The 16,463-nt window shown below is 46.1% G+C and overlaps 2 protein-coding genes across 4 annotated transcripts in view; one reads left to right on the forward strand and one right to left on the reverse strand.

Annotated features, from left to right (window-relative positions):
- The window catches only part of VAMP1 (vesicle associated membrane protein 1), a 43,695-nt gene that overhangs the window by 16,764 nt on the left and 10,468 nt on the right, over window positions 1-16,463 (forward strand). Inside the window, exons 5-6 of one of the 2 annotated variants that reach the window (XM_085524115.1) lie at window positions 5,862-6,162; window positions 6,447-6,562. The exons of the other annotated variant lie outside the window; for it this stretch is intronic. Coding sequence (XP_085380241.1) covers window positions 5,862-6,162; window positions 6,447-6,528 — 383 coding nt within the window. The 3' untranslated portion in view covers window positions 6,529-6,562. Of the gene's footprint in view, window positions 1-5,861; window positions 6,163-6,446; window positions 6,563-16,463 lie in introns of those variants that run through there. 2 annotated transcript variants of the gene reach the window in all.
- TAPBPL (TAP binding protein like) lies at window positions 9,114-14,396 on the reverse strand. Of its 2 annotated transcripts, XM_015873487.3 has the most exons (7): window positions 14,239-14,396; window positions 13,551-13,787; window positions 12,100-12,381; window positions 11,391-11,732; window positions 10,937-11,260; window positions 10,205-10,297; window positions 9,114-9,900 (listed from the first exon to the last, which is right to left on the reverse strand). In XM_015873487.3, exons 1-7 carry the CDS (start codon window positions 14,285-14,287, stop codon window positions 9,860-9,862), a joined length of 1,368 nt encoding a protein of 455 aa, XP_015728973.2. In that variant the 5' UTR covers window positions 14,288-14,396; the 3' UTR covers window positions 9,114-9,859. The 2 variants fall into 2 exon arrangements, with proteins under 2 accessions (XP_015728973.2, XP_085380227.1); XM_085524101.1 differs by lacking the exons at window positions 11,391-11,732; window positions 12,100-12,381.

Below are 16,463 nucleotides of genomic sequence, written 5' to 3' on the forward strand. Positions count from 1 at the left end.
GTAGGCTTATCCCTTAACCTCTGTGAACATATACAGATGTATAGCAGTTGCAAAGCATCAGCCTTACAGTCAGCACTGGAGCTATAATCTAGGAGCTTCCCAGGGAGTGTGTTTATAACTTGTTTGACTACTTTATTGTAATTTCCTGAAGTTATACTCAGTGATGCTAACGGATTATCCATCAGAACTGCATCTGTCTTACTGGAATTATGCCTTAAATACAAAACCAGCCAAGCAATCAACTGAAAATACAACATGCAAACTGAATCCAGGTTGTCTTGTCTTTGAAAGTCCCGCTTTATGGTCATTTAAGCCAGTGATACTCACAAAACAGCTTAAGCCCCACTTGGCAGAGCTGTGTTTGAAGTGCTTCCCATTGCCCTCTCTCATGCTGGTGAGGTGCTCGGGCTGCTAGATGTTATCTGCTGCTGTTCAGATAGCAGCCCTAAGCAGCCTCAGGTGATCTCCAGTCATTTCAGTCACATGAATGTCTCTGTTTGGCCGTGGCTTTGAGAAATTTTGATGCTTTTGTGGTCACACACGTGTGCCACAGTGTGACTGACAGCTCACAACATCAGATGAGCTGGACCACTTGAAGAGCTGCTTTCCTACCCAGTACAGTTGTCCTTGGGGGTGCATGACTGCAACAGAATATGGATATTGTAGGTGATCAGCTCTGCCTCTGCCTTGAGCTTCCCTCTCTGCAAGTGTCTTCTGAGCACTTTGCTCACCCCCAAGTTTCTGGATGTTTCTACAGCATGGTCACCTATTGAATCAGGCCATGCCAGGCAGAGCAAGTTTTGGCAGTAATCATTATTTCCCGAGCCCCGTTCGGGCTCAGCAGTTACAGGTTGCGCTCCAAGTCTTCCATTAGGAAAAATGATCTTTCTCTGGGCATTACATACTCTTTTTGGAGGCTTTGATACATCATCTATACATGACCTGTAACCAAGCTTCGAATCCTGGGAGCTTTACACTGAAAAGATCCTTCACTTTTGGATGTCTGAATGCAAGTTCTCTGTTGAGTGAGAAGCACGTTGCTGCTGAGGGCAGTGCTTCTGAATATTGCATCCTTGCCAGCTGAATGCATGACTGCTTTTTATTGCTACTGAGCAACCTCTGAGTAAATGTGAATCATTTTTATGGCATCAAATTTGAAATGTTCCCTTATCAGGTACGTCTCCTATCGGCCCAGGTAGGAATGTGATAATGATCTGTAATGCACACAACATTTTAAAATAGTACAAGCTTCTTGTTATGCAACATGTTGCTACTGTGGTGGGAGGAAAAGGAAGGCTCTCTCTACAGTTTGATCTCTATGGATGGACTTGGGTTGCAAGTGTAACACATTTTTGATCCACTTGAAAGCCTTTAGGTCATTTTAGGGGTATTATTGTATATGTATATAGGTGACTGTGTTAGACAAAGCTTTTCCTTGTGCAGCAGGGTGGAAGCAGCAATTATTTCTGGCTTATTTCTGCATTATCTCCAGCTGATTATATATTTCTACATTAAAACTAGCAACTCAGAGCATCAAGGAATAGCAGCACAGACGGTGCTGCTAGTTAACTGAATGTATGGGCAAAGTGTCTGGCCAGGCTGGTAGCAGGTGAAGATGGATATATGTGGGGCTATGCTTTGTGTGTTTCTGTTGCTTGTCAGGGAGAAGTTACTCCACAGAATCACTTGAGGGAGAGGTGATGATTTTGAAACAGGGTTCTTTAAAAAGAAACACTGCAGAGCAGCCTAATGGGATATCGAGTGCCTTTGTCTTTGTTACTTAATGCAGCCTGCCAGGTGGCAGTGGTGTCTGTCCCACATAATTGCTGACACCAACAGCAGCAGAAGCATGTCCACATACTCGCTCCCACACTGCTGAGTCCCAGGAAGACTCCTTTCCAATGTATTTATTTTTTACCTTGTAGGAACAAAAAGCAATTCTGGTGATGCAGAAAGGGAGCCTTGTGGGAAAAGCAAAGCAGAAAGTTTTATTCCCTTCACTCAGAATGAAAGATGGGAGATGATACAGTAGATATCATGAAAATAATGTCGTAGGTCTGAGAACATCTTGTGTATGTAAGGAAATGCATTTCTCTTCCTGGATGGAAGGATGAGGTTAGCAAGAGTGAACCCCATAAGACACGTGTGGTTCCTCTTTCTTTGCTGTCCACATGTTGCAGTGTAGTAGGAAGTCTGGAGAGTCACATCCTGCCCTAGCTGACAAATCTGACCTGGCTGCTGAAAACCTTTGTTCTCCCATCTGTTGTCTTTGCTGCAGAACAAGGGATACTGCCTGCTGCAAGCACAGCATCCATTTGCACACTGAAGTAGCTGAATTGCCCAGACCCTGTGGTACCTGAGCCGTGCTGCTTTGTACAGGCTCAAGTCAGCTGCTTGCTGCCTTTGCTGCAGTGACCTGAAAATTGCTGGGCACTGAAGATAGAATTTCCATCTCTCTCTCTGCTGTGTATTTCCTAAATCTGGGGTCACATGTAGGCTCAGCCAGGTTAACAGCTCAATACACTGATCTCATCCAATTGCAAGAGGGCTGACTGTGGGAATGGCCATATGAAAATTACCTCTCACTAGTGTAGGAAAGGCTAATACCTGTCTGAGAGATCAAAACCAGGAAGATCTCTGTTCTGAGGGGCAATCAATCAGTGGGAGATCAGGATAGAGATTCCATGAGATTTTTTTCCCCCCTATTCTCCTGCTTAGCCAAAATCTTTAATTTCCTCATTCCAGCCCTAACAATATGACTATTATAACAACCACCTGACTCTGCAGGCCTGCATCCCCACCTCTTTTGTGATCTCTTCTGCCTGTTCCTGGAAACTTGAAGCAGACACAGCCACCTCAGACCAGTTTTTCTTGACACCTGTTCCTCAGCCAACAAGAATCATGCGATTGTGCCTTAGTTACACTCTGAGCACAGCACAGCACACGGCACAGTGCAGCAGATTTGCTTGCTAGACACAGATGCTAGCTGCTGCCCACCTGGAGGTTTATTCATACTGGCATTTAAGGCAACCTCATCTGTGTTTACCTCCAGTTTTGACACTGCCACATTTAGTTCTCCAGGTGCCCTTCTTGGTATTTCCACCACAAGGATTACAAGTTGTTTCTGCTTCTTGGCTCTGCTCTGCTGATGATCTGCCTCTGGAAAATAAGCGACTATGCCCTTCAGAAAGGGAAACCACAGGGAATTAAGCCTTTCATTAAGGACATCCACACATCCACAGATCCATTCCTATAACAGTGAGGACAGATCTCACAGACAAATGGCTTGAGGAACCACATGCCATTACACCTTCCACAAAGGGCAGAATGGAAGACATCACCTCCTTTCTCATCTCCTTTGCAGTAGTTCATATGGATTTGACTCATTTCACTGCTTGAGAGGTTTTCTGCCCTCCTAGGCAATATGAACCTGAGAAGATCTCAGTCTAGCAGGGGTGAGGATCTGTGGGTCTCTTTACCCCCTTGTCATGGAACCTAGGCCAAACCAAGACCATGGCAGCAATACATCTCTTGGTTTGGTGCTGTGTAATGCATAGTAATTGATGTAATTGATCTTCTATGGTAAGAACTTAATAGGCTATGGATGGTATTTAATGGGAGGATGCATCAGTGAGAACAGTGTGTATATACATAAATGTATAAAACAAGAGGGGTAAAACAGAAAAGAATAATGAAATCCCTGTTAATTATCACATGACTTCAGAAGTAGTTGAAAAAGTAGAAATGAGAATGTTGTTAAAAGTAGGAAAAGGAGAATGAGATGAATGGAAAGGTAACTAACAGGGGAAAAAGAAGAACATTGTGCCCTCCTTCCCCACCTGGATGTGGTGGAAAGTTTTGCAGGGTGCAGTGACACTGCAGTATAGACTAACAAATTATACAGCTCCCAGAAGATGACTCACTCCAGACAATTCAGAGCACAGGAGGCAAACAGACTGCAGTTAATCCTCAAACCCTTATAACAATGGAGTATTGCTGTTTCTCTTTGCAATCATGTTCCACTCCTTTTTCTCTCCTTGTCACTGTTGGTTTGCCCTATCTGGACCTCTTAGCTCTCCATCAGTGTTGGCCAGTACTTCCCTGCTTTTCATAGCATCACAGAATCAGAATGTGTTTGGTTGGAAGGGACCTTAGAGATATCATGTACTTCCAACCCCCCTCCAACACCTCCAGGGACAGGGCAACCTCGGTTTCTCTGGGCAGCCTGTGCCAGTGCCTCACCTTTCTCAGTTAAAAAGATCTGTCAGTAAAACCAGCAGTCATTGCTTTGAACCACCACTAGTCAGTGTTGTTGTCTCATATTGACACTAGTCGTCATTGTCACCCCCGGCCCCTCCTGCCACCTCTTGTAACTGTATCACTACACCTGCTGAACCTCTTCAGCCTATGTTGCTATTCCCTCTTACATCTCACTCCATCTCAGTGCAACATCCCAACACTTAGGGCCGTAATTCTGTTTTTTGCCACCTGATGGCCTTCACTACTCTTATAGACCCTGCTCTCTACCTTTTGATGTTCTCCAGCTACTTCTTCCCATTCTGCTTTGGCAGACCTTGCCATTTTGACCCCAGCACTGATTCCCTATACCAGCCCCTGCTGCAACTGTTTTCTTCTGGTTGCACAAAAGAAACACTGTTACTTCCACGGGGAAGTTAAGGTCAGGGCGGAAATCTCTGCCTCTCTGCTCCGGTGTGGACTAAACAGACGATCCTGGCAGAACCCATTCTTGTGCAGGGTGGGGTTCGTCTATAAATGCTCCTGACACTGAAGCGGCTGTGAAAAGGCCAATCATCTGATGGAGAGAGCAGTGACTGCAACTGCTGGGAGCAATGGCATTTGTCCAAGGGTTTTAAAGCAACTCGAGAGTACAATAGCTGAGCTGCTCCCAGCATTGTGAGACCCATTTCAACGTGGCACCTGGGGAGGGGAAGGCAGTAAAAGTGATGCCAGCTCTTAAAGACTTTATGGGGGCACTGGGTAAAAATGGATAGCTTCAGTCTATGGAGGTGACTAAAGCATAGAAAGCACATTCATAGAGTTATAGAATTATAAAATCACAGGGTCACAGAACGTCTGAGCTTGGAAGGGACCTTAAAGATTAAGCCAGGAAGTCCATGACCTGAAAATGTTTGCAGGCAGGGAGAGTATTGCTAAGAAGTGTGATATATTTTCCCTGTTCTTCCCCTTCAGCTTGAACTTTCCCCAAGAAAGGAGAGGAGGAGGCTAGAGAAAGAGAAATCAGGAGGAGATAAAATGATTATGGTGATGAATGAGTAAACAGAAGGAGAGGATAAGTTCAAAACATAAAACAGAGCACAGCAACAGTACCCACTGCTTCCTGAAGGCATCTGAGGGTGCCAGGTGGTGGGTGCTGTCTGGGATCCTCTGCAACAGAACAGACAGCAGAAGGGAGTAGAAACATACTGTGTAATTGCCAGGACCACCCTTCAATCAGGAATCCTCCTTCTGGAGCTGCAAATGGCCAGGAACAGGTGGTGGAGGAGGTTCTGGGGCTTCTTGATACTTCAGATGAAGATACCATGAATGAAAAGATGAGGGATGATACAGATGAAGTCTAAGAGGGTCTGGATAAACTGGAAGAATGCCTAAGCTTGGCACATCATTTGATATCTTGCAATCCATCTCCTGAGGACTGAATACATACTTGGATGAATGTGTTGAAGCCAGTTTGCTGAGTTTTTGGATTTTTGGATGTAGAGGTGCAGGCACTTTCAGCCAACTGCTAGTGAAGAGGACAGCAGCAGTGACAGAGAGGTGTGTTTGTGTCAGCACCAGGAATGTAAGTGTGGGTGGTAGACCTCTCCTTTCTCCTGTTTCAGGGTTTGTTGGGGCAGGGTGTGAGAGAAGGAGCTCCTTATGCTGCAGACATTGCATCCAGATGTGGACATTCCTCTGCTGTCCACTGCTGGGGAGTGAGAGATTCACTTCACATGCCTGCACACTTGTACCTGACTCTGCAAGAATTCCCTGTTGGCTGTTTCCTCTGGGCACAACTCAGCCCCATACTGCCTGGGCTACCATTGGCCTCATCATGGACCACTACCATGAATCTCACCAAGAACTACTGGCAACTGCTTCTGGTCCAAAAGACCAGGCTGAAACCATCCATCCACACTGCAGGTGGGCTTTCAGAGCTTCTCAGTCAGATTTTCAACTAGAGGAACATCTGTCATTTTCAGTATCTTCTTACTGAAGGAGGTATATTGGGAATCCACCTTCATGTTGGTGGTGGGGATCTGCACTATTTTGTCTGGGACACAGGGTAGAGAATGGTTGTAACAGAGCTGGAGAGGCAAGACCAACCCTTTCTTTCTCTCTCTCTCTCTCACTCCTTTTCTTTCTTTTCCTGAATGTATGAAATACTACAAGAGATTCATAACCTATTGTATCCTTGCTTCCATCAGTGTGCTCCAGATGGAGGTCAGGCCAGAAAAAGTGATCAATGCAGAAAACTGGTTAATGAGAAAAGCAAACACACAGTGCTAGTGAACGTGTGTCTCTGACCAGCATTTCACACTCTTCCCAGAGAAAAGCTCGAGGGCAGTGTTCCTGCAGGCCAGTTCTGTGAACAAGCTGCCAATTTATGGTTGTGAGATGGTCTTCTCTACATACAGAGCTACCCAAAAAGACTGTGAGGACTGCGATGCCAAGCACTTGAACAACATGGAATATGTGATTGATTGATTGATTGATTGATTGATTGATTGATTGATTGATTTCTGTACGTTAGGAACTTTGTTATAAGTCTGTGAGAGGTGCAGCTTACTGGTGGAATTTGAAGCTTCTCAGCCTGAACACGTGGTATCAAGGTGGAGATAAGGTTTATGAAGGCCAGTTGTCCCCACTGTAGGGAGCTGTATAATCATAACACTTCAAGCACAAAAGAAGGATTCTTCCTAGTCAGATGTGTGATGACCTTGATGATTACAGGTAAGGACATGCAGAGCCTGAGGGAGAGTGGATTCCTGGTATTTTCAGAGATGTCATTCTCAAATGTTTGGAGAGTGACATCTCTTGGTTGAAAAAGCAACTCTTGTTCATCCTGTCCTTGCTGTGGTGCCTTAAAACAGGACCACTGAACTCCAGTGGTGTGTGTGACAGGTGACCACTCACATATGTTGTCTGCCATATTCCAGAAAAGGGCTTTGACTCAGCAAAGCACCCGCTCTGTGGTCTGGCCCTAGAGAAGCAGTGTGTCCCCATTTGCTCTGAATGATGATATGCTGCCAAGTGGAAGCAAGCTCAGAGTTTATTTAAACACTTTACAGATGCCTTACCGCTGACGCACGTTTGCTTTGAAATGCACACCAGCCAAAATTTAGCTACTTTCATAAGGTACATCCAAACAAATGTAGTTAGACTGCTGGATCAACGTTGCTACCTTAAACTGATTGAGCAGAGGGATAACTAAGGAAAGGGTATTAGGGTATTAGGGCTGTTCCCACTCAAATGATGGCCAGGCTCAGGTGCTCTTACATGGGTAATAACAGGAGGAGCTGGAGGCAATTGTGCGATCAGAAAGCTATGAGCTATGATATAGCTGCCATCACAGAAACATGGTAGAATGACTCACACAGGTGGAGTGTTGTGATGGATGGCTACTGACTTTTCAGAAGAGATGGGCAAGGCAAGAAAGGCGGTGGTGTAGCCCTCTATGTTAAGGAAGAATGTGAATGTATGGAAATCAATAATGGTAATGATGGGGTTGAGAGTTTATGGTCTTTGGAAGAGTGGGCAAGATATACATAAGGATTACAGGTACATAGTGAAGCTGTGCAGGGAGAAAATTAGAAAGGCCAAAGCTGACCTAGAACTGAACTTGGCCACTATGGTAAAGGATAAAAATAAATATTTATATAAATGCATCAACAGCATGAGGAGGGCTAGGGAGAATCTCCATCCCTTGTTGGATGCTGAGGGCAACATAGTGACCAGGGAATAGGATAAGGCTGAGGTACTTAGAGCCTTCTTTGCCTCAGTCTTTAATAGTAAGACTAGTTACACCCTGGGCACACAGGCCCTTGTACTGGTAGACAGGGATGGGGAACAAAATAGGCCATGCATAATCCATGATGAGATGGTTTTGGACCTGCTCCGAAAGCAGGACACTCACAAGTACATGGGGACAGATGGATAAGGGAAAATGGCCTCGAGTTGTGCCAGATTATGTTGGATATCAGGAAAATCTTTACAGAAAGGGTAGTTAAGCATTTGAATAGGCTCCCCAGGGAGGTGGTTGAGTCACCATCCCTGAATGTGTTTAAAAACTGTTTGGATGTGGTGCTCAGAGATATGATTTAGCAGTGGATTGTTCGAGTTAGGGTACTATGTTTAGGTTGTGGTTGGACTTAATGATCTCGAAGGTCTTTTCCAACCTGAGCAATTCTATGATTCTATGAAAAGACAGGCAAATCACCAGCTCTCATTCCATACACAACAAAAACATTCATTAAATTAAAAGAGATCAATGTCTCTTTTAACTGAGGTCATTAACTTGTTTTGATTAAATGACAGTAATCTGGTCTTTATTTGAAGATCTCGTGATATAGTCTGCCATTTTTGCTGATAGGCAGCAAGGAAAATCCTCTTCACCACTGTGTATATTTTATCTTATCCTAGTTGGAACATGACTAAATTTAACTTGCAGCTGTTGGTTCTCCCTGTGCCTGTATCTGCTGGTTGTTCCATCAGTGCCCACACTTAGTGGTGTAATTAAGGGAAACAGTCGTAGTAAGATCGGAGCAGTGTCTCAAAACATGAGAGTTCTCTCTGAACACTGGCACCACATGCTTTTCCAGTATCTTGGGATTCCCTGAGTATTCTAATATACCAAAGTCAATCGGACCAGACACCTTCTCAGCCAAAGCTTTTATGATGCTGAGATGCAAATTATTTCAGCCTATTGATCTAAAAATGCTTAAGCTTAATTGTTACCATTCAAAACACTCCTTATTCTGAAAATACATCCACATTTAATCTGAATATGTGATTCTATTTTAAAGACATTTGATTGTGTCTGTATTTTTCCCAACAGCAGAACCACAGATCTCTATTTGATAAACTTCAATCTATTTTTTTTTTCTTAATTAAAATTTTATTGTAGCTTTCCATGGGAGAACTTTCATCATCTTGTTCTGACTGCTGGACTTGCAATGTAAGCAACTTGCTCAGTTTGAAGATTAACCAGTTTTGCCTACACATTTGCCTGGCTCTATGGTTAAAACACACACACATACACACGTACATAAATATATTCCTTAAAACCTTAAAGCATTAAGAAAATATACCTATATACATCTACAGCTATGTATCTATATACAATGTATGTAAATTAACTGTATAACTATTTACACCTACATCTATCTATACAGACTCACACATGTACAGTAATATAAACACTTATCTATATGCAGCATCCCAGCAGGGCTGAGGCTGTCAGTGTTGTTCTGAGATGAAAGCACAATTTCCTGTCTCTCTTCTCAGACTCCATCCTTGAATGAGCACTCGTCTCCTCCATCTGGGTAAGCCCCTTCTGTACTGACCATTATCTCTGTCAGTACTTGGACAAGACTGACTCTACTAAGCAGGATGCAGAACACGCTCTTCAGGGCAGTGAACATGGCCCCACACTGCTGGAGTTGAAGAAGACTCTTGGCAGTGCTCTGTCATATGGTTTGATTTTCAGACGCTCCTGTGTGAAGCCAGGAGCTGCACTCAGTGATCATTATGGGTCCCTTCCAAATCAGGGTAATGTGTGATTCTATGATTCTAAGAGAAGAGAGACAGTGGAGGGCAGGTGGCTGACATGAGCCTTCTTCTACTCTGAAGCTGTTAGAAGTTGTTCGGGCTTTGGTTCAGCTGAAAAGGAAAGAAATAAAGGGAAAAAAATCTAAGATTCATAAATAGCAAAGCGTACAGACCATTGCCCCTGTGCAGGGATCCACCAGAAGCAAATGGGGAAGAGCACTTCAGCCCTGCCATGTTCAGCAGCACTGGGAGGATCACAGGCCTCCAGCTATGGGATCGTACCCTTGCACACTGCAGAGCAGGGGAGGAAAGGGAGCAGCAGCCACAGGGCTGCCAGACCATGGCATTGAGCTGCCAATGCCAGGAAGATGTTGCTTGTCCCATCAGGGAAGTGGCTCAGTGCTTCACCTCCTACCTGGTCTTTTCCTCCTGAGCACAATGAAGAGAACAGAAACGAAAATGGCAGTGGCAATGGCCCCCCCCACCAGTCCTTCCATTTCCATGTGTTCTGTAGGGGAAGAAGAGGATCAGAGATGTCACACGCACTTGAGCAGCCAGTGATTGTCCCAGCTCATCAAACCCCCCAGCATCTGACAACACACACTCTTGTTAGCTATGACACAAAACACACGCACTAAGGCCATGAACACAGGGCCAAGATATACTGGCTAGACAGATATGTGGTAACATGTAAAATGACAGCATTGCTTGCTTTTCCCTGATGGGTCAGGAGAAAGGAGAGCAATCTCCTGCTGGGGAGGAGAGCAAGAACACTGACAGCACATCAGATCTAAAGGGGAGCAGCATTTTTTGCAGTGCTGGGAGTACAGTTCCCCAGCAGCTTCAGCCTCCAGTTGAACAACGAGTCCAGCTGGATGTCCAGCTCCTTGGGCATGGCTGTTCTCTTTGTCTCTGTCCAAGTGCTCTGTTTTTAGTCATAATATCTCTCATCCCTTGTAGGAAATGAAGTAATTGCTGACCCAAAATCTTTAGGCTAAGGGAGTGAAAGGGAAGAGAGGACAAGAGGAAAGCAGGGAGAAGCAGGCGTGTGTGGTGCACCCCAGAGATTTTAGTCCTTGTTATGGGCAATGAGGTGGCAGCAGGTGTTGGCAGGATGAAGAATATGTCACTTGACCTTGACACTCACCTGGTGCCATCAGATGAGTGCTGATGGAGATGGGAGCCTCCAGAGCCACATGTGAAACATGGCAGGTGTAGGTGGCTGGAGCCTGCACTGTGGCTGAGCTGATGCTGAGGTAGGAGGTGACGCTGTAGGTGCCATCTTGGCTTTGCCGGTGACTGGAGAAGCGTGCGTTTGGGAGACTGATTTCTACCTCATCCTTTGGAGTCTTCTGTGTCCAGGTCACGGAGACATCCAGGGGGTAATAGCCAGCAATGATGCAGGTCAGAGTAATGGTCTCATCTCTTTTGAATGACACCTCTGTTGGAAACACACGAACTCTTGGGGGCTCTGGAAGGAAACAGACAGGGAATTGACTGGGTCAGAAACTGAGAAGGGAACACAGATGGCAACCACCCACAAGCTGCCTGTGACAGTAAGTACTAGGAGAAACAGGGTGACCTTTCAGTTCCTTCCTTACCAGCCACTACCAGCTGGATATTGTGTTGGACTTGGTGCTGTGCTGTGGACACCAAGCAGATGTATGTTCCCTCATCATCCACGGCTGTTTCCTGCAAGGTAAGCGTTGCGTCCCCATTCTGCAGCAGCTGCTCCACATCTACATGGACTTTTGGCTGCGCTGTCAGGTCTGCATTCTCCACATGGTATCGGAAAATGCTGCGACCTCTGCCTCGGTGCTGCCTCCTCCATTCCAGGGAGGACAGTATGAAGCTGGGAGCCAAGGCAAAGTGACAGTCAAGGATGATGGAGCTGCCAAGACGTGTGCGCAGGGAAGTGTTGTTTGATGATGATTGAAATTCCACTAGAAACAGAAAAGAGGATTACAGGCAAGCAGTGAGTTAAACTGAAGTAGCAGTGAGTTAAATTGAAGTGGGTAAAGAAGGCATTCTGAAGTGGGAGGTGTGGGCAGTGACATCCTCACCCCAAGCAGGCCCCTTGTGTGATGCTTCAGGGGCCACCTGGGCAGAAGAGCTGGGAGAAAGTCAGCCCTGTGGGGTCAGCAGGGTTGACAAACAAGTGGACACCAAGTACGTGCCGTGGTCTTGAAGGACCAAGCACTTGTTTGGGTCTCCCTGGAGACCTTCAGAAGGCACTTGAACATGGCCCTGGGCAACCTGCTCTGGGTGTCCCTGCTTGAGCAGGGCTGGGATCCCAGGCCACCTGGTCACCTGTCATCAGCAGAGTCCCCTCCTTGCTCATTGGAATCCTCAGCTTTGGGTGCAGTGTCACATCATGTCCCTCCTCCTTCTGGCTGCTGCAGCTGGGCCCCCTGAGCAGCAGGGCAATGCTGATCCCACTGGAGAGCTGAATGGTGGCCAGGAACCAGGAGACAGGGCAGAGACCATCGCCCTCTTGCTGAAAACTATAGGGGGAAAGCTCACAGATCACTTCCTCCCCATTGCAATCTGCATGCAGCAGGACCTCTGCGTATGGGATGGATACTTGCTGCACTGTGAGGAGAGAGAAGAGATTTAATTGTCTGGATCTGAAAGGAAGACAGAGCAAGCTGATGAGATGAGAAAAACCATGCACTACAGAGTCAGTCAGAACACAGAAATGCAAGGCTAAGTTTATCAAATGGAGGTCTGTAAAGAATATTAGGTCATGTTTGCTGTGGTTGCTTTACATCACTTAGTCTCCTAGCTGTATTTCACCCAGCACAGGGTTTACTGTGTGCAAAGGAAGCTGTTAGAAGAGGGGAATAAGCAAAACAGATTCCCTTCAGCCGACTCAAATAAGTTGTATATATGAAGTAACCAGTAAAGTTATTCTTTTAGGGTCTGAATGCTTTTTAGTCAAAGCATGTAGGCATAAGCACCCTATGTGACCCCCATAAGTGATGCACATGCTTCCCACTGACATCACTGGAAATTAACTTAGTGTCTTCTGTACTTGAAAGAATCATAGACTATCCCATGAGGCCTCCCCTCAGCCTCCTCTGCTCTGGGCTGAGCAAAGCATGGGGATCTCAGCTTCTCCTCATGTTTCTTCCCCTCCAGACTCTCCACCATCTTTGTAGCCTTCCTTTGGACATTCTCTAATAGCTTTATGTCCATTTGGAACTGTGGTGCTCCAACCTGCACCCAGTGCCTGAGGTGAGACTGCACCAGTGCAAAACAGAGCAGGACAATCCCTTTCCTTGCTCAGCTGACAGTGCTGGGCCTGATACAGCTCAGGGTACAGCTGGCTTTCCTGGCTGCCTGTTGACTCATGTTCCACTTGTTTTTGACCAAGACCCTCAAATCCCAAAAGCTGTACATGAGCCAGTAGTGTGCTCTAGCAGCCCATAAGGCCAGTGGTATCATGAGCTTCCTCATGGGGGAATTAATTGACACACTTTTCTCTTCATGTGCACTTCCATGTCAGACACCATTTTGTCAGACTGCTCCTCTGCTGCCATCTGTCACACAGCAACAAAATGTCATGGAACATTGGTGGGAAGGCTCAGGTTCTACTGCTATCCCATCAACATGTGCCTCTGGGCCAGCATAATAAAACAGGAGGCATTACTTGTGCAGCAGTCTTCGTAATGGTCTAATTTCTGCTTAAAATCCTTTTGGAAAAGCCTGGAGCATGTCGGTGGTCGATGTCCTGGAGGCAGCTCTGATGCCTCACTCACCTGAGGCTTCAAAGATGATGGGAGGAGAGGAGCTGTGGTCTTCCTGTGAGATCTCATAGTCAGTTACATCTCCCAGGGTGCCATCATCTGTGATGCTGAGTCCTCTCAGCACCAGGGTAGCAGGATGCTGGGAGCCACCAAAAGCTCTTGGCAACCCTCCTTCTCCCACATAGGAGCAGTCAAGGACAATATCCACCTTGCGGAGCCCAGGCACTGGTGTGGGGGCTTCCACTGTCCCTTAGGAGAAGAAGAAGAACTGTTCTGGTACATGAGCTGCTTTAATCATAGAATCATAGAATTGAGACATTTACAGGTCATCTAACTCAACCCCCCTGCAATGAATAGGAGCACCCACAGCTACATCAGGTTGCTCAGAGCCCCATCCAGCCTGACCGTGAGGGTCTCCAAGGATGGGACTTCCATCACCTCTCTGGGAAACCTGTTCCAATGCCTCACCATCCTTCTTGAAAAAAAACTTCTTCCTTATATCTGATATAAAACTGCCCATAGTTTGAAACTATGTTCCCTTGTCCTGTGGCAACAGAACTGCTAGAGAATCTGTTCCCTTCCTTCTTACAGCCCCCTTCAGATACTGGAAGGCCGCAATCAGGTCTCCCAGGAGCTTTCCCTTCCCCAGGCACTGCAGCAGCAGCAGTGTAAGCACAGCCCCAGCTCAGCCCCAGCTCACCTGCCAGCACAGCCAGCATGCAGCAGCACAGGATTAGTCCCAGGATCATTCTGCTCCTAAAGAGGGGTCCAAAATGCTCAGAAAGAGGAGCTGGAACCAGGCTCAGCCTCAGGTTTCTGGCAGCAGCACGCTTTTAATTTCACTTTCACTCTGGAGAAGCAAAAGGGAAACACAATCCTAGCAACTCTGAGCCTGTTAACTCTATCTTTACCAAGCACAGGGGACTTAGCAGGAGGGCTTAGGCAGGGGGAAAGTGGAGTGGGAGGAGCACTCCCAGAGCTGCATGTTCCGCTGGACATCTTCCTAAGTGCTATGGCAACCTCCTTAACATCATCCTTCTGCACACAGCCCCTTATCTCCCAGCTTGACGAGCACCCAGTGAGGGCTGTAATGGTGAAGAAACTGAGTATGAGAGAATGAAACTACTTGTTGCTGATACATAACCATAGTCTTAAACCAACGAAATTACACTGAATAAAGGAGCAAACAAAAAGAGAGTAGTGACTGTGAGAATACAGGCACTACCATATCCGATCTAGAAAGCAAAATCTTTCCATATTTAGAAATAAAGTTATGTAATGGAACTCTGAAAACAAGATAAGATGTGGATTTTGATGCATTCTTTAACCGTAATCAATTTTATTTTTGAGAAAGCAAGAAGGAGTTACAGAGTTCTGCAAAATAACGAACACCGTTCCCATAAGCTTCACCTTATCTGTGTTTGCTCAGTTTTAAGAACTGGGAACCTGACAAGTAATTCCTTATCCCAGTCTGGACCGGTGTGTCAGGAGGTGACTTACCCTTTCACCCCTGAAAAAATACCACCTACCCCATGTTAATGTATAACACTAATAGGGAGTCCACATCCACATCTCCAAGGAGAAGCATTTATCCAGAAAATCTGTTGTTGACAGCAAAAGAGGAGTGCACAGAAACATCAGGGCCTTTTTGCCCTGCTCTCACCTCCCTGATTTCCCCAGTCCCACCTTTTTGGTCCCAGCTCTACCAACAAGAGGAAACACTACAAAATCTGTCAGCCTTATTTATCTGAATTTTCTATAGGTCAGGTTAAAAGCCTTTGTGAGGAGTCTAAGTACCTGTTCTTTGCTGGTATGGCCTCAGCTTGAGCACTGCATGCAGGTTTGGATGCCACAATATAAGGACATAAAACACTGAGAGAGCATCTAAAGGATAGCTGTGAGGATGAGGAATGGTCTGGAGAAGACGTGAGAAGTGGCTAAGGTCCCATGATGTGTTCAGCCCATAGAAGAGCAGCTGAGGGGAGGCCTGATGGCGGCTGCAGCTCCTCACAGGGAGCAGACGGGCAGCGCTGAGCTCTGCTCTGTGTAACCGCAACAGGGCCCAAGGGAACGGCATGGAGCTGTGCCAGGGGAGGGACAGATTCAGGGTCAGGGTCAGGTTCTGCACCAGAGGGTGTTGGGCATAGAACAGGCTGCCCAGGGCAGTGGGCATGGCCCCAAACTGGCAGAACTCGAGAAGCATTTGGATGTCTCTCTCAGACACGGGTGTGAATTTTGGGTGGTCGTGTGTGGAGCCAGAAGCAGGACTCAGTGACCCTTATGGGTCCCTTTCAACCTGGGATATTCTATGGTTCTGTGATTCTATGATTTGCTGAATCCAAAAGATAGCCTCTTTTTACACTAAGTCAGCATTATGTTAGTGCCACGCTTGGGTAAATTCTGTTCCTTGCAGCTCCTGAAGCTTCTGCTGACTCTGCTAATGAGCAGGGCCATCAACACTGAGCTAGCTTGGCATGCCTCCTCTGATTATATAGGATACATCTGATACTAGCACACATCTCTCCTCTAGTGTTAAATGAGTGGTCAGCTGGCATCTGCAGGTGGATATGCACTGCTCTACCTCTACTTCCCTGTACTGTCTTCCTTCTCACAGTCCTAGATTAATCAGGCTAATTTGGAGATAGATCACTGTGGATTTCAGCTTCCACTGTATATGCTGAGGGCCAGGCTGTAGATGAACCTTGTTGACTCAACCAAATTTACAGCTTACAGAAGTATACAGGGATTAACTTGTCTCTTTTTCTGCAAATTAACACCTTGTTTCTGTATCTTGTAATAGTACTAGAAGGAAAATGATCCAAATCCAGTCTCCTAGAAGTTGTACCCATATCTCTGGCTGATCCTAAGAGGCAGAAGTTGCAGCATCATCTCTATCTCTAACCCACACTGCTAGCCACCATGTTT

The sequence above is a fragment of the Coturnix japonica genome, chromosome 1 (genome assembly GCF_054131305.1).
Source record: "Coturnix japonica strain WE chromosome 1, WE-NBRP24, whole genome shotgun sequence".
NCBI lineage: Eukaryota > Metazoa > Chordata > Aves > Galliformes > Phasianidae > Coturnix > Coturnix japonica.

Bases quoted from the DNA above. Each gene is read 5' to 3' on its own strand.
- TAPBPL (XM_015873487.3), bottom strand. From the start codon at position 14,287: ATGATCCTGGGACTAATCCTGTGCTGCTGCATGCTGGCTGTGCTGGCA. The intron at 13,788-14,238 runs GTGAGCTGGGGC...TCTTCTCCTAAG, and splicing joins CATGCTGGCTGTGCTGGCAG to GGACAGTGGAAGCCCCCACA. The intron at 12,382-13,550 runs GTGAGTGAGGCA...CTCTCCTCACAG, and splicing joins CATCATCTTTGAAGCCTCAG to TGCAGCAAGTATCCATCCCA.